The sequence below is a fragment of the Heteronotia binoei genome, chromosome 13, assembly GCF_032191835.1.
Source record: "Heteronotia binoei isolate CCM8104 ecotype False Entrance Well chromosome 13, APGP_CSIRO_Hbin_v1, whole genome shotgun sequence".
NCBI lineage: Eukaryota > Metazoa > Chordata > Lepidosauria > Squamata > Gekkonidae > Heteronotia > Heteronotia binoei.
This window is the reverse complement of record NC_083235.1, coordinates 68,926,946-68,951,554: the sequence shown is the minus strand read 5'-3', so window position 1 is coordinate 68,951,554 and position 24,609 is coordinate 68,926,946. Positions and strand designations below refer to the sequence as shown.

The window sequence follows — 24,609 nt, the reverse complement described above, 5'->3', positions numbered from 1 at the left end:
GGCCATGCCAGCAGGTGCAAGTGGAGGAGTGAGGAATCAAACCCGGTTCTCCCAGATAAGAGTCCGCAGACTTAACCACTACACCAAACTGGAAGGAAGGAAATGGCTGCCCTGGGGACAGTGTAAAAGGAAAATGACTGCCATGAGTGTGGGACTCAGAGAATCCAGGTTTTCCCCGCTAACATAGTATGGGTCAACTGGCAAGCTTTGGGAGCTGGGGTAGGGAGGCAACAAAAAGTGGCATTGCACAATGCTGTGATGTCATTTCTGATCATGTACCTGGAAGTGATGTCATGGCATTGCATGATGCTAAAGGATTTTCTAGAACATTGCAGAATGCCCATTGACCTTTCCTTATTTTGCTTCTGCTGCTCCACAAAGGATCAGCAAGGAGCCAGAAGCAGGAGGTTGCCTGTTGTAGTGGGCAACTTGGTCTCCCAACAGAGCACCCATCCAGGCTTTACTGCGATCAACCCCACAACTTTTCAGTAAAGAAGGTTTGAGAAATATTCAAGAAAAGCCAAGGTGACTCCTGGAGGTATATGAATGCAGCACAATGCTGTGCAGGAAAACACCTGCTTTCCAATAGCATTGGATCCAGGGCAGATAACCCATATGGAAATAGCCAGAGTTATCCTGCTGTCTAGCAGCGAAGTTGGATGATGTCATAAGAACATAAGAGAAGCCATGTTGGATCAGGCTAGTGGCCCATCCAGTCCAACATTCTGTGTCACATAAGAACATAAGAGAAGCCATGCTGGATCAGGCCAGTGGCCCCTCCAGTCCAACATTCTGTGTCACATAAGAACATAAGAGAAGCCATGTTGGATCAGGCCAGTGGCCCATCCAGTCCAACATTCTGTGTCACATAAGAACATAAGAGAAGCCATGTTGGATCAGGCCAATGGCCCATCCAGTCCAACACTCTGTGTCACACAGTGGCCAAAAAATTATACACACACACACACACACACACACACACACACTGTGGCTAATAGCCACTGATGGACCTCTGCTCCATATTTTTATCTAACCCCCTCTTGAAGCTGGCTATGCCTGTAGCTGCCACCACCTCCTGTGGCAGTGAATTCCACATGTTAATCACCCTTCGGGCGAAGAAGTACCTCCTTTTATCCGTTCTAACCCTTTTATCCCTTCTAATGTCATCGGGGCAGACAACTTTGTTTTGAAGATTAGTAAAAGACAGGGTTGGGGGCTGGAAAAGACAGGCCTGTCCTAGCTCTGTTATTACTGTGTGGTGTTAAATATCATCAGAAAGATACTGATCATGTCCCCAGGAATGTCCCTTCCTCTCAGCATCAGTTTGAACTGAAGATGATGGGAGTGCAAAGAATTGTCCAGGCTAATGTAGAAACTCCGTATTCCTTTGAAACTTAGTGAAGACCTTCTCTGGCAGAACTAAGAGCATCTACAGAGTGTTCCTGCGGTTTCTCACACTAGATCGGGCTGTTCTTCAGTTCTGCCAGACAGATTAGTTTTGCTGAAGACTCAAAGGCTCAGTTTTTAGGAAACAAAGATTTGTCCAGACTACGCTTATATGGTTTCTATTATATATTTAATTCCTTTTCAGAGAACGGGGGAATGTAGTTAAAAAGGTTCACCGATCCAGCCCTAGAGTCATCGGGAGGGGATAGCTTTCTTTAAGGTGTAGTTTGCAGTATAGCACTTGGGGAAAATCAAGCCAATTTCAGTTCCGTTATTGATATATCTGTATGTTTGGGATGTAGGGCTGGCTTCTAAAAGGAAAGAAGTAAAAGATCTAGCCACTCAGCTTGTTGGAGGACATGAACTCTTTTATCTGTTTAACAGACTTCTTTTGTTTCTCCCTGCCTCCAGCTCTGTGTTGTGGTGAACAATATTGAGCAGCTTCGCATGATCATCCTGAAGTTGCCGTCCCAGCTGGACTGGGCCCGCCTGAAGCAGCAGATAGGAGATGTTGTTGCTCCAGAACAGATCCAGAACACTTTGCACCATCAACTCCAGTCTACAGTTCAATGCCTCAACAATGAGATCCGAAGTGTGGTGCAGATCCTGGCAACCAAAGTAACCTCAGAGCCTTGGCGTTTTCTATTATTTCATCCAATAGTAAACCGTGTGTGAGAGGCATGGTAGTAAAACAGTATCAAACGAGAGATCATCTGTATGCTCATTACTTTTAAGTTTTGCTTCAGGACTTTGTGCGTTCTGCATTTCTACGCGTCCAGTACCTGCAGGTGGGAGGGTAATAGAGGGAGTATAATTCAGCATCTTAAGAATATCTGCTTCACTCATGGCTCTGCATGTGGGCTTGAAAGTATAGGCAGCGCAGATGGAAATTTCAGAAGTTGGGCAGGAATCGGGAGACGTTTGTGCCCCACAACTCCATGGCCAAAGCAGAAAAAGTGATGCAACATTTATTTATTTATTTATGTTCAACTTATAGGGCGTTTTCGCACCGACCTTAATCGGCAGCGACGTCCCTCTTCAGCGCGCAGGATCTGCCCGGATTTCGCAGCAATTGCCGCGGAGCACCCGGAAGAGCCGGAAAGTCCCGCGGCTTTTGCGGCGCAAATGGAAACTGGTTTTTGGCAGTTTCCATTTGCGCCGCAAAAGCCGCGGGACTTTCCGGCCCTTCCGGGTGCTCCGCGGCAATTGGTGCGAAATCCGGGCAGATCTTGCGTGCTGAAGAGGGGCGTCGCTGCCGATTAAGGTCAGTGCGAAAACGCCCATAGTCTTTGTTCCCTGAAGAGCAGGGCTCAGAGTGGGTAACATCCATAGCGTAACGATATTGAAACGATAAATATAAATTAATAATTCAATATAAATGAAGCATTAAAACCCACAGAACACAGTTACAGCTTAGAATCCGGTGGCAAGCAGTCCATCTCAATAGAGATTCTGCCTCGAGTGCATCTGTGGATGTCGAAATAAAAGCACAGCTGGGCAGATGAGCGAAGCAAAGTAAAGCAAAATAAAGCAAGGGGTGGACGATCCTGCTGGAATTTCTTCCACCTCAACCATACATACATGTGGTGGAACAGCTCTGTTTTGCAGGCCCCGCAGAACTGCATCAGGTCCCACAGGTCCTGGATCTGAAACATTGCTAGTCTTAAAAGCACTCTTTGTAGCTCTCCTGATGATGGGGAATGACAAAGGAAGATCTGGCTCTTTCATTCCTTCCCTGGGGCACGAGGAGGGGGAGGAGCCTCAGCCATTCATTAGAAGGAAGAGAGGCTTGTCTCAGTAGCTCTGCAGGGTGATTAATTGAGCCTGGCAAACTTAATCACCCAGCAGAGCTATAGAGCCAAGCTCCCTCATTGACTGAGGCTGCTCCTCCTTCCTTTGGGAAAAGGGAGGGGGGAAAGGGAAAGGCTGCTTTGCTGCTCTGGCCTATCCGGGGGGGGGGGGGGGAGAAACACAAAAAGGCAACCGAAAAAAGCAGGCAAGGGAAAATGAGGCAGACAACAGCCAGTTGCTGGGGGGTCTGATTGGAGCCCTCTGTGGGCCTGATCTGGCCCGCGGGCCATATGTTGATGTAGGACAATTTTCTTTTAAATATCTTCTCAGCAATGGTGGGTGTTGGCTGGCAGGAGGAAGCATAACCTTTTCTTCCAGGAAGAACATTGTATATTGTCTGGATTGTATTTAGCTTCAGCGGAACTAGGGTGGAGCAGAGTTATATCTCTGAGCATTAAGGTGTATAAAAAGACTGATAGCATGAATCAAGCATTCCTTAGTTCAGATCTTGGGTCAGACACTCAGTGGTGGTCTTAGGCAAACTCCTGACTCTTCTTTTCCTATGAGTTATAATGCTGGCCCAAGTCTCCAGGTTGTTGTAAGGATCACTAAAGAATGTGTATGAACTGTATGTATTTTTATCGCATCTATCCTAAGTCTCAATAAGCATGTGTGTTTTGACAGCTGGAAGCTGGGATTTCCAGATACATTCAGGAGCTGTCGACCTGTAGTGACTCCAAGGACCCAGAAGATGTGAGTTTTGGAATAACATTGGCTTCAGGAAGTGTTTTGCTTCTCTGCTCATCTCCCTTGAACTGTCAGCGTAGCAATAGAAGAGTAGATAGTCCCAGAGGTATCACAGGAAGCAACAACAGAAACCAGTGAAATATTCTTGTCCCTTCTATATCTTCCCAACTTCTGTCAAAATACTATTGACATTCTCCTTTTGCTTTGGACTACATGTCAGACCTTCTTATGGTTTGTTTGCAAAGGCAGAAAGTGGAGGGGAAAGTGCAAGGTGCACTTCTGAACTTGCTGGAATAAATGTGAGTGCTTAAGCTTATGCCTGAAAAAGTAGTAATACATAATTGCACGATGTCACCTTGATTCTTAGCTGTTGGTATTAATGATGATGTAGAACTGAGCCTGGACTCTCCTATTGGTCTGATCTATAAAAATTGGCCCTCAGTCTATTCGTGAATTCTGTGTAGGGTAAGATTATTTCCCCACTCACTTTATATGGTGATTTCCCTTAGCTTGGGCACAGGATCATTACCTTTCGCACTTCACATCTGTACTCCACCTATGCTGTACCAGGCCAGGGTGGGAATGACAGTCTGGCTTTTACAATTGCTATAAATGTTAATGTGAAGTTGAAGGTATATTAAAAGGGCTAACTTCTCCCTGCAGTGCCTGTACTGTTTAAAAGCCTCTTTCCATGTATGCATGCTCATTCATACACAGTGTATGTATACAAGTACTGCAGAATCCAAGCAGTGGCCATGGTGGTGTCCAGATGCCACATGAGTATGGTATAGTCTGTGAGAGTGGAGCCTTCTAAAGGTTGTGCTGGCCACGTGGAACCTCAAGAGGGATGGGCATTTTTCTGGGCCACTGTAGTTTACCACTTTCAACCCTGGCTCTGGCCTGGTGGAACATGCTCCCAAATGAGATTATTACCCTGTGGGACTTATTACAATTCCACAGGGCCTGCAAAACAGACCTGTTTCACCAGGCCTTTGGTTGAGGCAGTGGGTGTCTGATTACTTCGACCTCCCCTGCTCTAACCCACCTAGGCTATGAATGACAGAAACTTATTTTATAGTCATTAGCGTGGGCCCACCTGTTTGATATGCAGGTTTCCCGCATACATTTACACCATATGAACATATGAAGCTGCCTTATACTGAATCAGACCCTGGGTCCATCAAAGTCAGTATTGTCTTCTCAGACTGGCAGCGGCTCTCCAAAGGTCTCAAGCTGAGGTTTTTCACGCCTATTTGCCTGGACCCTTTTTTGGAGATGCCAGGGATTGAACCTGGGACCTTCTGCTTACCAAGCAGATGCTCTACCACTGAGCCACCGTCCCTCCCCTAATATGAACATGTGAAGCTGCCTTATACTGAATCAGACCCTTGGTCCATCAGAGTTAGTATTGTCTTCTCAGACTGGCAGCGGCTCTCCAGGGTCTCAAGCTGAGGTTTTTCACGCCTATTTGCCTGGACCCTTTTTTGGAGATGCCAGGGATTGAACCTGGGACCTTCTGCTTACCAAGCAGATGCTCTACCACTGAGCCACCGTCCCTCCCCTAATATGAACATATGAAGCTGCCTTATACTGAATCAGACCCTTGGTTCATCAAAGTCAGTATTGTCTTCTCAGACTGGCAGCGGCTCTCCAGGGTCTCAAGCTGAGGTTTTTCACACCTATTTGCCTGGACCCTTATTTTTTTTAGATGCCGGGGATTGAACCTGGGACTTTCTGCTTCCCAAGCAGCTGCTCTACCACTGAGCCACCGTCCCTCCCCTAATATGAACATATGAAGCTGCCTTATACTGAATCAGACCCTTGGTCCATCAAAGTCAGTATTGTCTTCTCAGACTGGCAGCGGCTCCCCAGGGTCTCAAGCTGAGGTTTTTCACACCTATTTGCCTGGACCCTTTTTTGGAGATGCCAGGGATTGAACCTGGGACTTTCTGCTTCCCAAGCAGATGCTCCACCACTGAGCCACCGTCCCTCCCCAAACCATATGCAGGTTTCCCGCATACATTTACACCATACTTGTGGGATGCTGTTGACTCTTGTTAATTTTAGCTTGCCATCAGTTGTTAAATTGGTTCTCTTTTTACCTTGGAGCATATGGATTATTTTTATACGTTTTACTAACCTGTTATAACCCGCCCTGAGCCAGCTTGTGGAGGAAAGCGGGATAGAAATTCCAATAAATAAATAAATAGTAGGGGCTCTTTAATGTTTAAATCTAACCATAAGGATGTGAGTTGTAAATACATTTCCCTCCGTCCCCTTGATTTCACTGATCCTTCTCTCCCTATTTCTCCAGTGTATCACCCCGTTAATGAAATTTTTGGAGTGTGAGTTTGAATACTTGCATGGGAACCTGGTTCAAGAGAACTTTAACAGGTGAGCCAGAACACTGGAATTGTGAGGATCATTCTTGGCTAGGTAGTCAGTGTTGTTCCTATTTAGAAAAATGCCTGTGTTTTAGCAAGCTGCAAATTGTATGGAACAAGGTGAGGGGCAGTTCTACTTGCCGAATCAACCATATCATATATTTATTTTTTTTAATTTTTTTATTTATCTAAGATTTACATCCCGCCCTTCCCACTAGGTGGCTCAGGGCGGCTTACAACATATAAAACTAACATAAAATCTAAAATTAAGCATTAAAATCAACATTTCATAAGTTATAGTTAAAAATCTAAACATTTGTTATATACATAGACATTAAAATCACAAAGCGGACCTACAGCTACACTCATCGGTTGCATGTTCAATATTCGATGTTCCGTGTTCGGTGTTCAGTACTCAGTGTTCTGTGCCGATTAGTTGTGGGCCAGCCGGAAGAGGGATGTCTTACAGGCCCTGCGGAATTGGGTAAGATCCCGCAGGGCCCTTACCTCTTCCGGCAGCTGGTTCCACCAAGATGGAGCCATTACGGAGAAGGCCCGGTCTCTTGTAACTCCGTAATATAGCAGTAGAAAACAGCAAGAATCCAGTAAAACCTTAATGACTAACAAAATTTGTGGCAGGGTATGAGCTTTCATGAGTCACAGATCACTTCCATAGGGAAGGGACGGTGGCTCGGTGGTAGAGCATCTGCTTGGGAAGCAGAAGATCCCAGTTTCAATCCCTGGTATCTCCACAAAAAGGGTCCGGGCAAATAGGTGTGAAAAACCTCAGCTTGAGACCCTGGAGAGCCACTGCTGGTCGGGGGAGGGACAGTGGCTCAGTGGTAGAGCATCTGCTTGGGAAGCAGAAGGTCCCAGGTTTAATCCCCGGCATCTCCAACTAAAAGGGTTCAGGCAAATAGGTGTGAAAAACCTCAGCTTGAGACCCTGGAGAGCCACTGCTGGTCAGGGGAGGGACAGTGGCTCAGGGGTAGAGCATCTGCTTGGGAATCAGAAGGTCCCAGGTTTAATCCCTGGCATCTCCAACTAAAAGGGTTCTGGCAAATAGGTGTGAAAAACCTCAGCTTGAGACCCTGGAGAGCCACTGCTGGTCAGGGGAGGGACGGTGGCTCAGTGGTAGAGCATCTGCTTGTTAAGCAGAAGGTCCCAGGTTCAATCCCCGACATCTCCAAAAAAGGGTCCTGGCAAATAGGTCCTGGCAAAAAACCTCAGCTGGAGACCCTGGAGAGCCGCTGCCAGTCTGAGTAGACAATACTGACTTCGATGGACCCAAGAGGGTCTGATTCAGTATAAGGCAGCTTCACATATCCATATAACTTCTTCAGATACAGCTAGAATGTGAGTCCATCTGTCCTATTTATTGGGAAGTGGAGTGATTTCAGATGCCAAATTATATGAGCAGGCAATGACAATAGCAGGAGTGTTTGGATTAGGTGTCACATGTGGAAGACAGAAGGAGTAGAGAAATCAGCCTTGGTAACGAGACAGGAAACCGAGGGCCAGTCTCTCTGAATTGCGACCGATAATGAATCTCAAGGCAATGTATCCCGCTGGATTTAATCAAGACCTAGGTTTCCCGTCTTGCTACCTATGCTGATTTCTCCACCCCTCCTCCTCCTCTGCATATCCCACCTAACCTAATCATGCCTGCTGTTGTCATTTGGCATCCGAAATCACTTCACTTTCCACTGTGTGTTTATTTTTCCCTTTCGGCATCCGTTTCACCCTTGCTAGCACTTTATTTAAAGCCGAGGGATGAAATGCTTGTTAAACGTCAGCGGGAAATGTGGGGGAGATGATAATTTGGTTCTGCGTTTTCTGCCCTACCTATCCCAATGCCTGATAGCATTTGTTGGCATCTGCTGAGCTTTATTAGAGCATGCTCCGAGTTGTGATCCAGTTTCCGTCTTTACTTTCCTCTACAAACAGCCTTCTGGAGCTTCTGTGGAATCACACCTTGGAGACATTGACGAGGGCCGCCAAACAGCAAGACGGCAACTTGCAGTACTTCCGGAAACTGCAGGTTGCCCTCCAGGTATTTAAGAATATGCAAAGAGACGGAGACTTCTTCCTGTTGTTGTTGTGCCTCAAGTCCAAACGACACACTACTTCTTCCATGCGATCGCCATGGGGACATGCAGCCACACGATAGCTGGAAGTTCTTTGTGGCAACTCAGTTTTGAAGCACAGCAGGGAGCTGGATTTGGATAGGGACCATGGTGCTGATGGGGAACAATCCTTACCCAAATTACCTTGTTTATGTCATCCAGGGACCCACGCATGCACTGAGTGAGTGCTTGCACATGCAGCCTCCAGTGGAGCATGCCCCCCCTCCAGGCAATTTCAGGTTTGCAAAGGGGCACAGGAGGAAGGCAGGAAACTCTCCTCTGCTCATGCTTAAGTCCCTACAGGAAACTTGTCCTGCTGCCAGTTCCCATGGTAATCACATAGTAGGTGTAATGTGTAGTTTGGCTCTCAGCAATGAACTACCTGTTTTTGTGTTTTGTCTCCCATAGAGCTTGGAACTTTCTTTCCATGCAGAGGGTGGTGGGCTGCCAAAGGACACCCTCTACACTGCAGCTTTTATGGTAAGGTGCTATGACTCCTCTTGCCCCTTTGGAGATGGAGACATTGGCAAAACATTTCCCAGCTCAGTGGTAGAGCATCTGCTTGGGAAGCAGAAGGTCCCAGGTTCAATCCCCGGCATCTCCAAAAAAGGGTCCAGGCAAATAGGTGTGAAAAACCTCAGCTTGAGACCCTGCAGAGCCGCTGCCAGTCTGAGAAGACAATACTGACTTTCAAAGATTTCAGGTTTTCACGGCTGGTAACATCATTAGGGTTTGTAGAATCTTTCGGGCTCGAGTGCTGTGTTCTACTGGACAAGACTCCACACTTGTCTCCTTTGATGCATTAATTCCTCCCTACATTTGGGCAGTGTTCTATTAAAAACTTTAAAAACATCCAGTTTCAATCAGAAAACAAGCTGTCATGTCAAGATGGAACATTTAAAGATTGTGTCGTACCGATTCTGCTGCTGAGTTTGTTAGAATTCCGACAGTATGGTCAGATCTGAGGGTTTCGGGTTTACCAGCTTCCGCCTGCCCCCCGGCAGACAGCTTGAGCAAAATGGGTCAGATATTAGACGTCCGCAGCCTTTGTTGCAGGTCTGGTGGAATAGCTCATTTTTACAGGTCCTGTAGCATTGTAATACTGACTTTGATGGACCGAGGGTCTGATTCAGTAGAAGGCAGCTTCATATGTCTATATGTTCAAAGGACAGTGCAATCTAGGCATGAACAAAGTCTCTTTAGAGAGCTCTTTGGTAAGTAGTGATGGTTTCTTCAATGTAAGTGAGCATTCACTCTTCCTTGCTATTCAGATTGCCTGCTCTAGGTTTCTTCTTACTAACTTCTGGATGATTTTCAGCCTGGTATGATGTAGCTCTTTTATAAGCAACACAAAAGAAGTGGCACAACTCAATCCCAAATGGCACTGGATACCTAAAGGATTGAGGGTACAGGCATATATAAAAAGATTAAACAAAATATAACTTTAATGTTACATATGGCCCAATTTCATGGGTTTAGTGTTTCCAATCAGTGCTAACAAGAGCATAGTGCATTGTATGCAATGTGTATGTTCTGTATGGCCTAAAGGCCTATTATGTTTTTAATGAACTGTTTAAGAAGAGTTGGATTTGTACCGCACCCTTCACTCGGAGTCTCAGCGCAGCCCACAACAGACACCCTGTGAGGTAGATGGGGCTGAGAGAGCTCTGAGAGAGCTGCTCTTGAGAGAACAGCTCTGAGAGAACTGTGACTGACCCAAGGTCACCCAGCTGCTGCATGTGGAGGAGCGGGGAATCAAACTCAGTTCTCTAGAGTCCACTGCTCTTAACCACTGCACCAAGTAGTGCACTCTAAATGCACTGTAAGATCAAAGATATGTTTTGTTTTATCTTGTTATATATGCTTGTAGTTCTTTAAGAAAACAGTGCTTTTTTTGTACAAACAAACTCAGGTGAATGCATTGCACATCTGTTTTTTTATGTACAGCTCAGACTGAATATGTCATGTTTCTCTGCCTGCCTTCTTTTTTTGAGGGGGGGGGGCATACATGCATTCCACTGCCTAGGAATAGCAGAAAGCTGAAATTCTTTTTCTTTTAGCAGCACAGCTAAGAAATAACGGAATACTTGAATCCTATGCCACACTCTCCACACTTGTCTCCTTTGATGCATTAATTCCTCCCATCATTTGGGCAGTGTTCATGCTCTGGGAATGGCCATGGAAATGATCCTGCCCTCCCCTTCTTAGGTAAAGAATAACTTAGTTCCTTGTTAGGTTGGGCAAGGTAATGCAGCCAGTGAATTCTCCCCTTCGCTAGTGGCTTGAAGTTCGTATTTATTTTTACTATTAAATTTGATTTCTATCCCATCCTCCCCACAAACAGGCTAAGGGCAGGTTACAGCATAAAATTGTAACAATAATAATATTAAAAACTTTAAAAACATCCAGTTTCAATCAGAAAACAAGCTGTCACGTCAAGATGGAACATTTCAAGATCGTGTCGTACCGATTCTGCTGCTGAGTTTGTTAGAATTCCGACAGCATGGTCAGATCTGAGGGTTTCGGGTTTACCAGCTTCCGCCTGCCACCTGGCAGACAGCTTGAGCAAAATGGGTCAGATGTGGTGTTTTAACAATTTATTAATAACATATGGTTACAATACTTAATTGTCTCTTTTCTATACTAACCCATATGATATTTCAGCCCCCCCTCCCTCCAATATTTGACTTCCCCAAGGTTATAAACTTAAATTCAATTATAAAGGTACCGCTAACCAATCAAAGTTCAATATTTTTCTTTTCTCGTTAATACTAAAAAACTGTCCAATGTCTTTTAACATTCCACTCTTTCTCCATATATCCTTTAAATTTCTTCCACTCCTTTTTGAATATATCTAAATCATAGTCTCTTAAGGTTTTCGTTAATTTGTCCATCTCACTCCACGATAAAACTTTCACAATCCAATCCCATTTCTCTGGTATTTTTCCCTGTTTCCACAGCTGCTCATACAATGTCCTAGCAGCTGAGAGCAAATACCAAATTAAAGTCCTGTCTTCAAAATGGGTCAGATGTTAGACGTCTGCAGCCTCCGCTGCAGGTCTGGTGGAATAGCTCATTTTTATAGGACCTGTAGCATTGGAAAAGATCCCGCAGGGCCCTGATATCTATTGGGAGTTCATTCCACCATGGGGGCCAAGGTCAAAAAAGCCCTGGTCCTAGTTGAAGCTAGATGGGATACCCTTTGGCCCAGGGACTACCAATATATGTTTATCAGCAGAATGTGAGGCCCTTCAGGGGACATCTGGGGAGAGGTGGTTCTGCAGGTATGCTGGTCCCTGGCTGCTCAGAGCATTCAAGGTAAGAACCAGCACCACGAAACAGAGCCACGACTCTTATCGGCAGCCAGTGCAGCTTGCACAGCACCAGCTGAATGTACGCCTACAGAGACGTCGCAGATAGCAAGCGCACTGCTGCGTTCTGCACTTACTGCAGCTTCCGGATCAGGCCCGCATAGAGCGAATTACAATAGTCCAGTCTGGAAGCGACTGTTGCATGGATCGTTGTAGTCAACTTGTGAGTGGAAAGGAAAGGGACTCGTTGCCGGACCTGCCAAAGATGACAAAAGGCTGATTTGGCAACTCTTGTGACCTGGGACTACATAAATAGGGAGGCATCCAGTATCTCTCCTAGACTCCAAATCCTGGGTGACAGTGTCAAGGGTTGGGAGTTGGATTCCCGTATCCAGCTCCCTGCGGCTCAGGTATAGGACCTCCATCTTCAGTGGATTCAACTTCAGCCGGTTCTGTTGCAAGCAACCAGCCGCAGCCCTCAATACCCGATCCAAGGCCTCTGGGGTTGAGTCTGGATGGCCATCCATTAACGGGTACAGCTGGGTGTCATCAGCATATTGGTGACACCCAAGTCCAAACCCACGGATCAGCTGGGCAAGAGGGTGCATATATTATTAGGGTTTGTAGAATCTTTCGGGCTCAAGTGCCGTGTTCTACTGGAAAAAGTTTTTCTTCCAGACGTTTCGTTCTCAGCTGCGGAGAACATCCTCAGTGGCGTTGCAGCCAGAGCAGGCGCTCTGACCTTCTTGGCTGCTGTGCATTGAGTGAGGCCAGGGCTGCTGGAGAGCTGCTATTTCTAGGCTGGAGGGGGTGTGGTGAATAGCAGCTCTCCAGCAGCCCTGGCCTCACTCAATGCACAGCAACCAAGAAGGTCAGAGCGCCTGCTCCGGCTGCAATGCCACTGAGGATGTTCTCCGCAGCTGAGAACGAAACGTCTGGAAGAAAAACTTTCTCCAGTAGAACACGGCACTTGAGCCCGAAAGATTCTACAAACCCTAATGATGTTGCCAGCCGTGAAAACCTGAAATCTTTGATAGGGTGCATATAGATGTTAAATAGGTTGGGGAGAGGATCAGTCTCTGAGGGGACCCCACAAGCCAATGGGAGCTGCTGGGAGATCCTCTCCACTTGTACAACTCTCTGATCCCGGGGAAAGGAGGAGAGCCGTTGCAGGGCAATCCCTCAAATCCCCACATCGGCGAGGCAGTGGGTCAAAAGATCATGATCGACCATGTTGAATGCTGCCGTCAGAATGAGAAGCAACAGCTGTGACTATTAAGACTATTGTGTGTGTGGCCTAATATGAAAATGAGTTCCTGCTGGGCTTTTTCTACCAAAACCCGTGTGTGTGTGTGTTTGTGTGGCCTTACATATTGAGTTAGCTACATTTCTGGTACTGCAGAGATTACTGTGCTGTAATAATGTTGGGGTGATGCTGGATATTCTTTGGCAACCTCCACTCTGTCGTTCTAACAGTTGGAGAGCTGGCTTTTCCTTCTAAAATCTGATTTTCAGAAGCAACTGGATAGCTATTAAGCTTGGTGGGATTTTGACTTGATTGGAAATGTAACGTAAACGTTAACCTTGTCATGGAATTCTAATCGTAAAAATGGAAAAGCTGATTCAGAAAAGTTGTTTTGTTTGCAACAAAAGTTTCCCCAGGTTCTCTTGCAGTTCTCTGTAAAAGGGATGGGTTTTTGAATGCGGCAATGATGCTTTGATGGCAACCATTCCAGCATAAAACCACTGGACTTCTTGGAGTTTGGACTTCCTTTTTAAAATTCCAAAATACCACACACCTTTTCTCCCCTTTGCCATGCAAGAGCTCACTGTTTAATTGAAGCATTGTTAATTTGTATTTAAAGTCTGCTCTCCCACCAAATGGCCTGCAGAATGGCTTTGAACAGTGGGAGTGCAAATAGATTGCTGGAGTCCCCCATCCCCATTCCATTGAGGTTTTGAAGAAGCATGAAGCAATTCCACAAGTTGCTAAGGGCAGGTAAGGTGGAGGGGGGATGCAAAGGAAGAAGAGAATGCTCTTTTCTGTTCTTTTCCAAATACTTTGATTCGCAGGCCTTTCCTCACACTCCTTTGATGTTCGTGTGTCATCTCTGAAACCTGTTCGAAGTCTGCAGTCCTCATTCTGATAAGGTTTGGTGTTCTTGAGTATCTGAGTCAGCTTAGTTTTTCATCTCTGGCATTCCTTCATATCCTGTTCTCTCCCAGGGTCTGGAGAAAGAGCTGGAACTCTGCTCTTCCACAACTAGAAAACTCATCCAGAAGTACTTTAGCGTCAGAATCCAGCAGCAGGTGAGACTTCATTTAGTCTGGCTCTTGTGTTTTTAAATGAGACAAACACCCTTTAACGGCATCTTCCTTTGCAAGACAATCTTGCTCCATTTTAGGGTCAAGAAAAGTATTTGCTGATTTTTGCTTGGAACAAGATGCTTATTGTGACTTTTTTTTTTTTTAAATGTAGGGGTGTGAAACTAATTTGCTATGAGGGCCAGATGTGACATAAATGAGACCTTGTCAGGCCGGGCCACGGGTGTCATAAAATGTCATGCCAGGTAGCGGAGATACAAACTTTATGAAAGACAGAAACACAACTAAAGATTTTTTAAAAAACTTAAAATATACTTAAAAGGTTAGCACTCTTGCAATATTTTGGTTATTTAATAGAATCTGATGACTGTCACATCTTTCTCTGAATTATTGCATCGACATCTGGAGACAAAGTCTGTGCTGTAGCAATCTTGAGTATGCTGTTCAGGTGTTGTTAAGGTGTGTGTGTATAAGTTACACACCTGCTTTTGATTTATTGACATTCATTACAGAAATCTCATGGGCAATGCTTTGAGCCTAATACCCAGGGGGAAACATGAAATGTCTGGGCACTGTGAGCTTCTGTACATAAGTTGCTTCGTGTGCTGGTCAGCCAATGGAGAGAATAGAGGCTTTGCTCTTTTTAATTTTTTTGATACAATAATGGAACTGGAAGCCTCTTGCCTGTCTTCAGGTCCAGTTTTGGACCATTTCAGCCTGCTTTCCCAGGATGAAGTTGACAGGACCATGGCTGATGTGAAACCTACCACTTGCCCCCTTGATCCTTGTCCGTCATGGCTGATTAAAGCCTGCAGTGACGGCATACGAACCCCCCTGAGGGAGATCATCAACTTGTCCCTCGGGGACCTTGAAGGAGGCAGTGGTCCGTCCTCTCCTGAAGAAACCATCTCTGGACCCTACGGTCCTAGCAAACTACTGCCCAGTTTCAAACTTGCCATTCCTGGGCAAGGTAGTGGAGAAGGTGATAGCAACGCAGCTTCAGCCTTTCTTGGAGGATGCTGTTGTCCTGGATCCCTTCCAGTCCGGCTTCCGCCCTGCCCATGGGACGGAGACGGTGTTGGTCACCTTGGTGGATGATCTCCGGAGGCATCTGGATCGAGGTGGTTCGGCACTGCTGATCCTTCTTGATCTGTCAGCAGCATTTGATACGGTTGACCATGAAGTGTTGGCCCACCGCCTCACCGATGCAGGGATACGGGGGCTGGCCCTACAATGGCTAGTCTCCTTTCTCCAAGGTTGGGGACAGAGGGTGGCGCTTTGGGGTGAACTATCCCAGCGGCACCCATTACAATGTGGTGTGCTGCAGGGAGCAATTCTCTCCCCAAGGTTATTCAACATCTATATGCGCCCCCTTGCCCACATCATCTGGAGGTATGGGCTGGGATGTCATCAATATGCAGATGACACCCAGCTCTATCTGCTGATGGATGGCCACCCGGATTGAGCCTCAGAGGAACTGGGTACGGCATTGCAAGCCGTGGCTGGTTGGTTGCAACAGAGCCGGCTGAAACGGAATCCATCGAAGACGGAGGTGCTGTGTCTAGGTTATAGGGGGCTGGGATCAGGGATCAGGCTCCCATCCTTTGATGGGGCTCCATTGATGCCCACATCGAGGGTGAAGAGCTTGGGGGTATTTCTGGATGCCTCTCTAACTATGGAGGCTCAGATTACCACCACTTCCAGATCGGCCTTTTTCCATCTGAGGCGGGTCAGGCAGTTGGTCCTGTATCTCGACCCCCATGACCTGGCCACAGTGACCCATGCAATGGTCACTTCCAGGCTAGATTATTGTAACTCTCTCTAGGTGGGGCTGCCCTTGACCCTCCTCCAGAAACTCCAGCTGGTGCAGAACGCTGCTGCACAGATGTTGACTTCGTCGCCTATACGGGCATGGATCCATCCTGTGCTGCATGAACTGCACTGGCTACCCATTGAGTACCAGATCCGGTTCAAGGTGTTGGTACTAACCTTTAAAGCCCTATACAGCCAGTGGCCAGCATACCTTTGGGACCGCCTCCCCCTGTATGAGCTCCGTAGGTCCTTACGGTCAGCAAACCAATAACTTCTGGTAATACCCGGCCCCAGAGACGTCCATTTGACTTCTTTAGCTCTTGTGCGATTGACCAAGCCTGGCAAAGCAAGCTGTGATGCAGAAGGAAGCCGATGACAGTGAGTTGCTCGGGGGCCTGATAAGAGTCCTCCAGGGGCCTGATCCGGCCCTCGAGCTGCATGTTTGACATCCCTGCTCTAAGATGAAGTATAGTTCTGCTGCTTTGTAAGCCACAGGAAAGGATGTTGAGCCCTAAAAGAAAGATGTCTAGCTATGACAGCTGGCTTCCCACTTTGAACTCTTTCCTTCTCTCTTCCCAGCTCTAGAAAAGTGTCTGTTCAGTGTTACCTACTTTAAAGATGCTTCTTAATACTTCATTGGGAGGGGGGGGGAAAGGGCAACCTAAATCATGAAAGGGCAGATTGCAGTGTTGAAAATGCATTTAAAGGTTTCCAGCTGACTCCTCTTCTGTTTGCTCTTAGACAGAGGCTAACTCTGAAAAATATGGGGCTGTGACCATTAAAGCCAGTTATCGCCACTCAGAGCAAAAGCTGCGCATTGAAGTGCTTAATGCGGTCAACCTTCTGCCCCTGGACTCAAACGGTGAGAAGCCTCAAGGGTCAAGGAACCCGTGCATCCTTCAAATAGAATTTCGCTTCCCTTGTTAATGCACCTTGTTGTTGACTCCAGAATTGCCTGCTGCTGTTTATTGCTGCACTCAAGTGCTTAGAATCCAGATTCATTTGAAAGTTGTTGGATCCAAGCAGCCTGCAATTAGCATGTTGGCTCAAGGGGTATAGCCACACTTCAACAGCAGGGGCCATCTTCCAGGCGTGTGGAGTCCTGCAGCCTATGTTAACGGAGATGGTTGTAGACAAATGCAGGCTATCCAAAACTACATTGGGAGAGGGAAAGAGGGCTCACCTGCTTTGTGTGGTGGTGTAGCTGTCCAATGTGTCGAGGCGCCACTTCACCTGTTCTGTAAGAAATATCCATGCTCTTTCTAGGCCATCATCTCATGCACTAGAGATTGTAGTCCCAGCGGTATTCCTTTTTTTGCAATGGCAAACCACCCCGTAAAAAGTCTGCCGTGAAAACATTGTGAGAGCAATGTCACCCCAGAGTCGGAAACAACTGGTGCTTGCACAGGGGACTACCTTTGCCTTTTTACCATATTAACAGCATAGCATCTGGTGCCACTTCTCAAAGCAACCTCCAAGTTTCAAAAAGATTGGACCAGGGGGTCCAATTCTGTGAGCCCCAAAAGAAGGTGCCGCTATCCTTCATTATTTCCAATGGGGGGAAGGCATTTAAAAGGTGTGTGGTCCCTTTAAACAAGACTGTCAGAACTCCCTTTGGAATTTTAATTATACTTTTCACAAACTTGCTACTGGCTCCACCTCCAATGTCTCCTGGCTCCACCCTCAAAGCCCCCGGATATTTCTTGAATTGGACTTGGCAACCTTACCTTCTAAAGCAGTTATTTTCTCCAGGATGGGGAGAGAAATCAGTTCTGATCACAGGAGATCTTCAGGCTCGAAGTGGGGATTGGCTACCCTAGGCCTGAAAGCACCCTCTGCGTGACTAGATGTCACCCAGCTGGCATGACTTAACTAGGCCCAGCTGCTTGCTCCTGTTCAGCAGTACTCACTCTATGACAGCTAATGTGAATTAGCAGTTGCCAACTCCGGGTTGGGAAATCCCTGGAGATTTGGTGGGTGGGGCCTGGAGAGGGTGAGTTTGAGAAAGGGTGGGACCTCAGCCAGGTACCATGGCATAGAATCCATTCTTAAAATTAGCTATTTCTGCCTGGAGAACCATTGTTGCCAATCTCCAGCGAGGGCTGCGTCATTACACCCTGCTGAGGTCGCTTGCTTCCTGCTTTTGTCCCAATTGTGGAGAAAGACTGTAGACGAAGATGAAGAAGATATTGGATTTATATCCCGCCCTCCGCTCCGAAGAGTCTCAGAGCGGCTGACAATCTCCTTTCCCTTCCTCCCCCACAACAGACACCCTGTGAGGTGGGTGGGGCTGAGAGGGCTCTCAGCAGCTGCCCTTTCAAGGACAGAGCCTCAGAGCAGCTGACAATCTCCTTTATCTTCCTCCCCCACAACAGACACCCTGTGAGGTGGGTGGGGCTGGAGAGGGCTCTCACAGCAGCTGCCCTTTCAAGGACAACCTCTGCCAGAGCTATGGCTGACCCAAGGCCATGCTAGCAGGTGCAAATGGAGGAGTGGGGAATCAGACCCGGTTCTCCCAGATAAGAGTCCGCACACTTCACCACTACACCAAACTGTACTTTTAACAGGTTGATGCTGCAGGGAGGGGGGGGGGGGAGAAGATGGAAAACTGAAATCAGATACATTCTCCTACAGAAGATACCTGCCTTGAGGTGCATACTCTATAACACAACTAGGCCAGGCCAAAAAAAAAAAAAAAAATCATGCCACAAGCTGATGCTAAACGCCACAAGGCTGGATATGACAGGAAACGGTGGCAACAGTGCACTGCAAACAAAAGGAATGATGTGCTTCAGTGTCTGTGTGACCGTTGTCATGCTCCCCCTGCATCCTTCCCCCCATTATTCTTCCTTCTTGGAATCCTGGACCTGTTTCAGGGTTTAAAGCCACCACAGACACTGGGAATGGAAAGCCGGTGTCTGTTTCAGTTGCAGGATGGGTGGGAAGACAGCAAGGGGTGAGGTCTCGGAAGTGAGTGAAAGCCACGGTTGGGCGGGGGGGCTTCAGAGTGGGGTCTGCCAGACCAAGGTTTTTGCTGTGGAAGCTGACAATGATTTTGGGCCAGTCACAGACTTGCAGCCTAACCTAATTTACAAGGTTGTGCAGATCCAAGTGAGGAGAGGAGAATGATGTCAGCTGCTTTGGTCTCCCCTCGCCCCCACCAGTGTGAAGAAAGGTTGTCCTTTTCCTATGTAGAAGGTGCATGGAGGGGAAAGGCAATGGAATGCCGAAAGAGGGACAGATAAAGGGAAAGAGATATGGCTGCCAACTCCAGGTTAGGAAATTCCTGAAGATTTAAAGGGTGGGGTTTGAGGAGGGATGAGACCTCAGATACAATGCCATTTTCTCCTGGGGAACCATTGTTGCCAATCTCCAGGAGAGGGCTGGAGAGCATTCAGAATTAAAACTGCTCTCCAGATGACAGACATCAGCTCCCCTTCAGGTCTGCGGGGGGGCGGGGCGGGGAGTGCATGCCTTCACTTGGGTGGTGGAAGACAGCAAAGGTGGGGGGGCACTCACCCAGAGCCTCTTTCTAGAGCCCGTTGTATTTTTTGGACGAAGGCATCCTCCAAAGGAAAGAGTGCTGAATTGCACTCTAGAGAAGCTGAAATTTAAATATCCGCTGCCCTGGGGACTTCACTCTTGGCCTCAGTTAAAAAGCTTATACGACGGAAGACATGACTTCTGCAGAGAGGGATGACTTGTGCTCTTGAAATCATGGATATCACAGGGCAGTTAAATAAGGGTCCCAGGGCAGATTAGTTGAATGATCAGTCTTGGTTTCTTTCAAGGCTCGAGTGACCCCTTTGTCCAGCTGACCCTGGAGCCAAGGCATGAATTCCCTGAAGTGGTAACGAGGACAACCCAGTGCATCAAGAACAACCTCCACCCTTTGTTTGATGAAGTCTTTGATTTGTATGTATAAGTACTTGCCATTCTTTCCTGTTCTGCACACACACCCTTGTTTCCCCATGGGTTGACCCAAGCTGAATGAATAACACAGGCATTGTCAATGGGATTGGCCCATATTCTTCTAATGGTTGACTCAGGAACCCCCCATCTGCAAGCTTGAGGCTTTCTTCTTCTCTGGTACTTTTCCATGCATGGTGGTCTTGTTTCTACAGAGGTGCCTCAATTCCCTCATGTGTTTCTCTCTCTTGCAGTTTAATTCCTCCCGAAAAATGCCGACAGGATGGGGCATGCTTATTGCTCACAGTATTTGACTATGATACTGTAGGAGCCAATGATTTGGAAGGAGAAGCCTTCCTGCCTCTCTGTAGGGTGCTGGGACTGAATGAGGATGAGGACGCAGCCAGCTCATCCAGAGTACCCCAGACTCGTTTATTTTTGATGCATCCTGGAACCACCGGTAATTCCCTCTCAGTGTTCCCAACCTTGCGCATCCTATTTAATCCCTGCTGTCTTTTGGCACAACAAAGCTATTTCCTGGGGGAAACAGATGGAAAATAGTGATTGAAAGAAGCATGTTTTGTTCTAGGTTGTGTATCACAATAGTAGGGTATCAGCAGTGTGATTTGTGGGACAGATTTCTGCAAAGGGAGCTGAAGGGTCTAACAAGCGACGACATCCCAACCTAGGGGTGGTAACAAACTGGGAAAATGCGGTTCATTTGTGGTAGCCCCATGAACCAAACCGAACAAAAATGGCCTCGTATGAACTGACATTAAAGAAGTATTCTGCGTTAAAGCTTATAAACATTCATTTAAGACTCTAATATCATGCCATAAACATGCATATATTCAAATACATTAAATATAACTCCCCAATACCATTTATACCTGTTAACTTTACTTTTTTTTTTTTACCAAACAACATCATATCCCAATGTCCAAAGCACTGATATGACAAATGCTAACAGTCCTCAATTTCTATAAATAACAGGACGTTCTTCAGTCTATGATGGACGTTATTAAGACTCCACAAAGCCAGTTTGGTGTAGTGGTTAAGTGTGCGAACTCTTATCTGGGAGAACCGGGTTTGATTCCCCACTCCTCCACTTGCACCTGCTGGAATGGCCTTGGGTCAGCCATAGCTCTGGCAGAGGTTGTCCTTGAAAGGGCAGCTTCCGTGAGAGCCCTCTCCAGCCCCACCCACCTCACAGGGTGTCTGTTGTGGGGGAGGAAGGTAAAGGAGATTGTGAGCCGCTCTGAGACTCTTCGGAGTGGAGGGCGGGATATAAATTCACTATCTTCTTCTATCTTCACAAAGGAATAAATGATCTCAAAACCATTTAAATGAGGCCCCGGTGGGACTTCTAGCTTCATTAATACTTTTTCACTGGACAATTACTCCCGTCCATCCAGCATAGTCAGACTATAAAACAATACAGAGGATAAAATCTTTCACTCATTAGATGAAGGTATGTGAGCCAGTAATAAGAGCTGATGAAGATTTTGTCCTCCATGTTATCTTGTAGTCCAGCTATGCTGGATGGACACGAGCAATTGTCCACTGAAAAAGTATTAATGAAATGAGAAGTACCATCAGGACTTTGTTTGGATGTTTTTGGGATCATTTGAACATATGAAGCTGCCTTCTACTGAATCAGACCCCTGGTCCATCAAAGTCAGTATTGTCTTTTCAGACTGGCAGCGGCTCTCCAGGGTCTCAAGCTGAGGTTTTTCACACCTATTTGCCTGGACCCTTTTTAGTTGGAGATGCTGGGGATTGAACCTGGGACCTTCTGCTTATCAAGCAGATGCTCTACCATAAAGCCACCGTCCCTCCCCATGAACATATGAAGCTGCCTTATACTGAATCAGACCCTTGGTCCATCAAAGTCAGTATTGTCTTCTCAGACTGGCAGCGGCTCTCCAGGGTCTCAAGCAGAGGTTTTTTCACACCTATTTGCCTGGACCCTTTTTTGGAGATGCTGGGGATTGAACCTGGGACCTTCTGCTTCCCAAGCAGATGCTCTACCACTGAGCCACCGTCCCTCCCTTATTCCTTTGTGGAGTCTTAATAATGTACACCATAGACTGAAGAATGTCCTGTCATTTACAGAAATTGAGGAAAGAACATACCACTTTTAATGAATGTTTTTAAGCAGAGAGAAAGGGAGAGAGAACAGAGGATCACCAAAACCCCAGAACAAAGCATTCACCTTGCCAGCAGTCCATGTGAGACTGGCTCAAAGTCTACCCAACACCCAATGGGAAAAAGCAGACCAAAACTGGAATGGGGTTGCTCAAACCTGCTGCCAGTGTTCTATTCCCAGGAATGGTTAGCTACGCACAGCTATCATCTTGTCAGCAGGCTGAACGAGAGGCTGTCTTGAATGCCCAACAGAAAGCAGTGTAACAGTGACAAGTGGAAGGATTGGCCATGCATTGCAATCAATCCCCTTGCCAGCAGAGAGAGGGTCACTCAAACTCCAGAGCAAACCCCTGGGAAAAAAATCTCTGCCATGTGCAATTATCATCTTGATACCAAGCCCTGTGAGAGGCTGGCTGGCTCAAAGCCCAGTGCAGCAAACATCCAAATGCGCATGAAGGGTTGGCCATGCACAGCTATAATCTTGGCAGTAGGGCGAGTAAAAGGGGATGGCTATAAAGCCTTGGAACAAATGGTGCTACAATAAGAAACACCTACAAGTTGCCTTGGGAAATGCCTTGCTCGTGCACAACCACCCCCTTACCAGTTATGCTAGTGAAAGGGGATGGCTCTGGAGCCATGGAAAAAGGGGAGTCACCTAACTCTCAAATCCCCTGCGTTGTGCCCTCCACCCAGGCTCTGGTCACTCAGATCTGTGACCCCCAGCAAATACCCTGGAAAGACTGGCCATTTACTGCTGTAACCTTGCCAGCAGTGTGAGTAAAAGGGGAGGACCTTCCGGCTCCCAAATGCCCTATATCATGTTCCCCACCCAGGCCATGGTTTGCAGCCAGTATCCAAAGAGGCAGAACCTCTGAGTGGAATGTGACTGGATGTGGTGACTCACATCTGTGACCACCAATGAACATGCTGGAAGGATTGGCCTGGCCAGTAGGCAGTGAGGCTGGCTCAAAGCTGAGTCGACCCAACAGTGCGACAAAATTGGAACGGGGTGGGTGGGCCATGCACAGCTATCATCTTGACAGTAGTGTGAGTGAAAAGGGATGGCCTCACTCATGTTTCATATATCCAAAGCTTTCCCTTTGGCAGCCGGAGATTTTCTACCCATACCTTTTGGTTTTTTACTTAAGGGGCAACCATCTACCCCAAAGGGTTGAGAGTTATGCAGGAGATAGCTGCTTGAAAAGGAGGATGGTGGTGGGGAAGAGAAACCTCCCTTTGGCTTAGAATAAGGAAGTTCTGATAGCCTGTCCTCCCTCCCCACTCTTGTGGTAGCTAGCTGCAAAACTTAAGATTAGTCTAGAAGGCCTCCTGCACTGAAAACATGGCAGATGACTATGGGCTTTTTTTAAGTTACAGAAAGGCAGATTTAATATTTCACGGTAAGAGAAGCCTCTGAACTATAGGCGCAGCTCTGTGCCTTGTCGAAGGTTCCATCTGTTCTGTTTTATCCTAGGCAATGAAATCCTGAAGCTTCTGGAGAACCGAAAAGGAGACAAGGAAGCTCAGGCATTTGTGAAGCTGCGCAGACAACGGGCAAAGCAGTCCAAGGAATTTAAATGATAGCAGCCAAGCAAGAGAGGGTTGAAGCAGGCCTGAGATGAGGTACAGCAGGACTTGTGCTACCATGGCAACAGAAAATGACACAGGGCGGGGAGTAAGCCATTAGCTGTTTTGACAGGATGCTTTCATACAAGAGACATATGGGAGTTTGGCTCTGCTCACTGGATCCCAGACCTCTTTGTTGGTGCGACTGGAACAGTTGTGGCAAGTGCAAGCTCTCGTCATGCTTGCTGTATTTTGATCTGTGCGCTCCCCCCCTCTTTCTCTCCCCCTTTCAGCATTTTCCACTGGGAGTGCAGATTTTTCGAAATGGAGACATGGTACTGTTCAATGCTGCTTCAAGCTAAGGAAAGCATGGCCAAGTACATGTATGTAAGCATGCACATATGGGAAAGATCCTGTTTGGCCAGCAAACCTTGAAGTGCGTTTCCCTTGGGACGTACATATGAACACATAAATCTGTTCTCTAGATGGTACACACAGTGGCAGTTGTGGTACATCAGGATACCAAAAGTGTGGGTGGGTGGGGCCAGCATTTGGAAGGGGAAAATAGATCTGTGATGTCTCTGCCGTAGGGACTGACTGTTCCTTCTGAGTTAAGAACCATTGACTTGAAAGGGAATTAAATGGAGATGCTGGCAATGCACTGTAATGGATTCCATGCTCATATACCCCGAGGGCACAGTTTGGATTATTATGCAGAAGGCACAGATGTTGCTGGATAGTGAAAACGCTTAAATCAGCAGAGGATTTAATAAAACATATTCTATTAACAGTGCTGCTCCTATATATGTGCTAGCTATATTTGGCTCACATTTGATGTCCATTGGGCCATGAAGCCTATAAAATACATGTGTTGTAATACCAGTACTTCAAAGGGTACTGAAATTTCATCTCCCACATGCGCTTTGAGAGAATGTACTGCTGATGTGAACTTAAATTTCAGCTGAATCCATTGCAAGGGTACGAGTCAGAGCTGGTGTGGTAGTGTTTCTTAACCTATTCCTAATTTTGAAAAGTTTTTGGAGC

General features: G+C 46.8%; 1 protein-coding gene and 1 non-coding gene across 3 annotated transcripts in view; both read left to right on the top strand.

The window, feature by feature from the left end:
• UNC13D (unc-13 homolog D) overlaps positions 1-24,358 on the top strand; it is a 100,919-nt gene extending 76,561 nt beyond the window's left edge. For both annotated transcript variants that reach the window (XM_060252904.1, XM_060252903.1), the window contains 10 exons: positions 1,858-2,064; positions 3,922-3,990; positions 6,299-6,378; positions 8,316-8,421; positions 8,903-8,974; positions 14,032-14,115; positions 16,684-16,804; positions 19,734-19,857; positions 20,106-20,311; positions 23,474-24,358. In XM_060252904.1, the coding sequence (XP_060108887.1) occupies positions 1,858-2,064; positions 3,922-3,990; positions 6,299-6,378; positions 8,316-8,421; positions 8,903-8,974; positions 14,032-14,115; positions 16,684-16,804; positions 19,734-19,857; positions 20,106-20,311; positions 23,474-23,580 (1,176 nt within the window). In that variant the 3' untranslated portion in view covers positions 23,581-24,358. The remainder of the gene's footprint in view (positions 1-1,857; positions 2,065-3,921; positions 3,991-6,298; positions 6,379-8,315; positions 8,422-8,902; positions 8,975-14,031; positions 14,116-16,683; positions 16,805-19,733; positions 19,858-20,105; positions 20,312-23,473) is intronic.
• On the top strand, positions 7,491-7,557 carry TRNAN-GUU (transfer RNA asparagine (anticodon GUU)). The gene has a single exon. It is a non-coding gene; the product is annotated as a tRNA-Asn (tRNA).
• Positions 24,359-24,609: the final 251 nt, after the last annotated feature.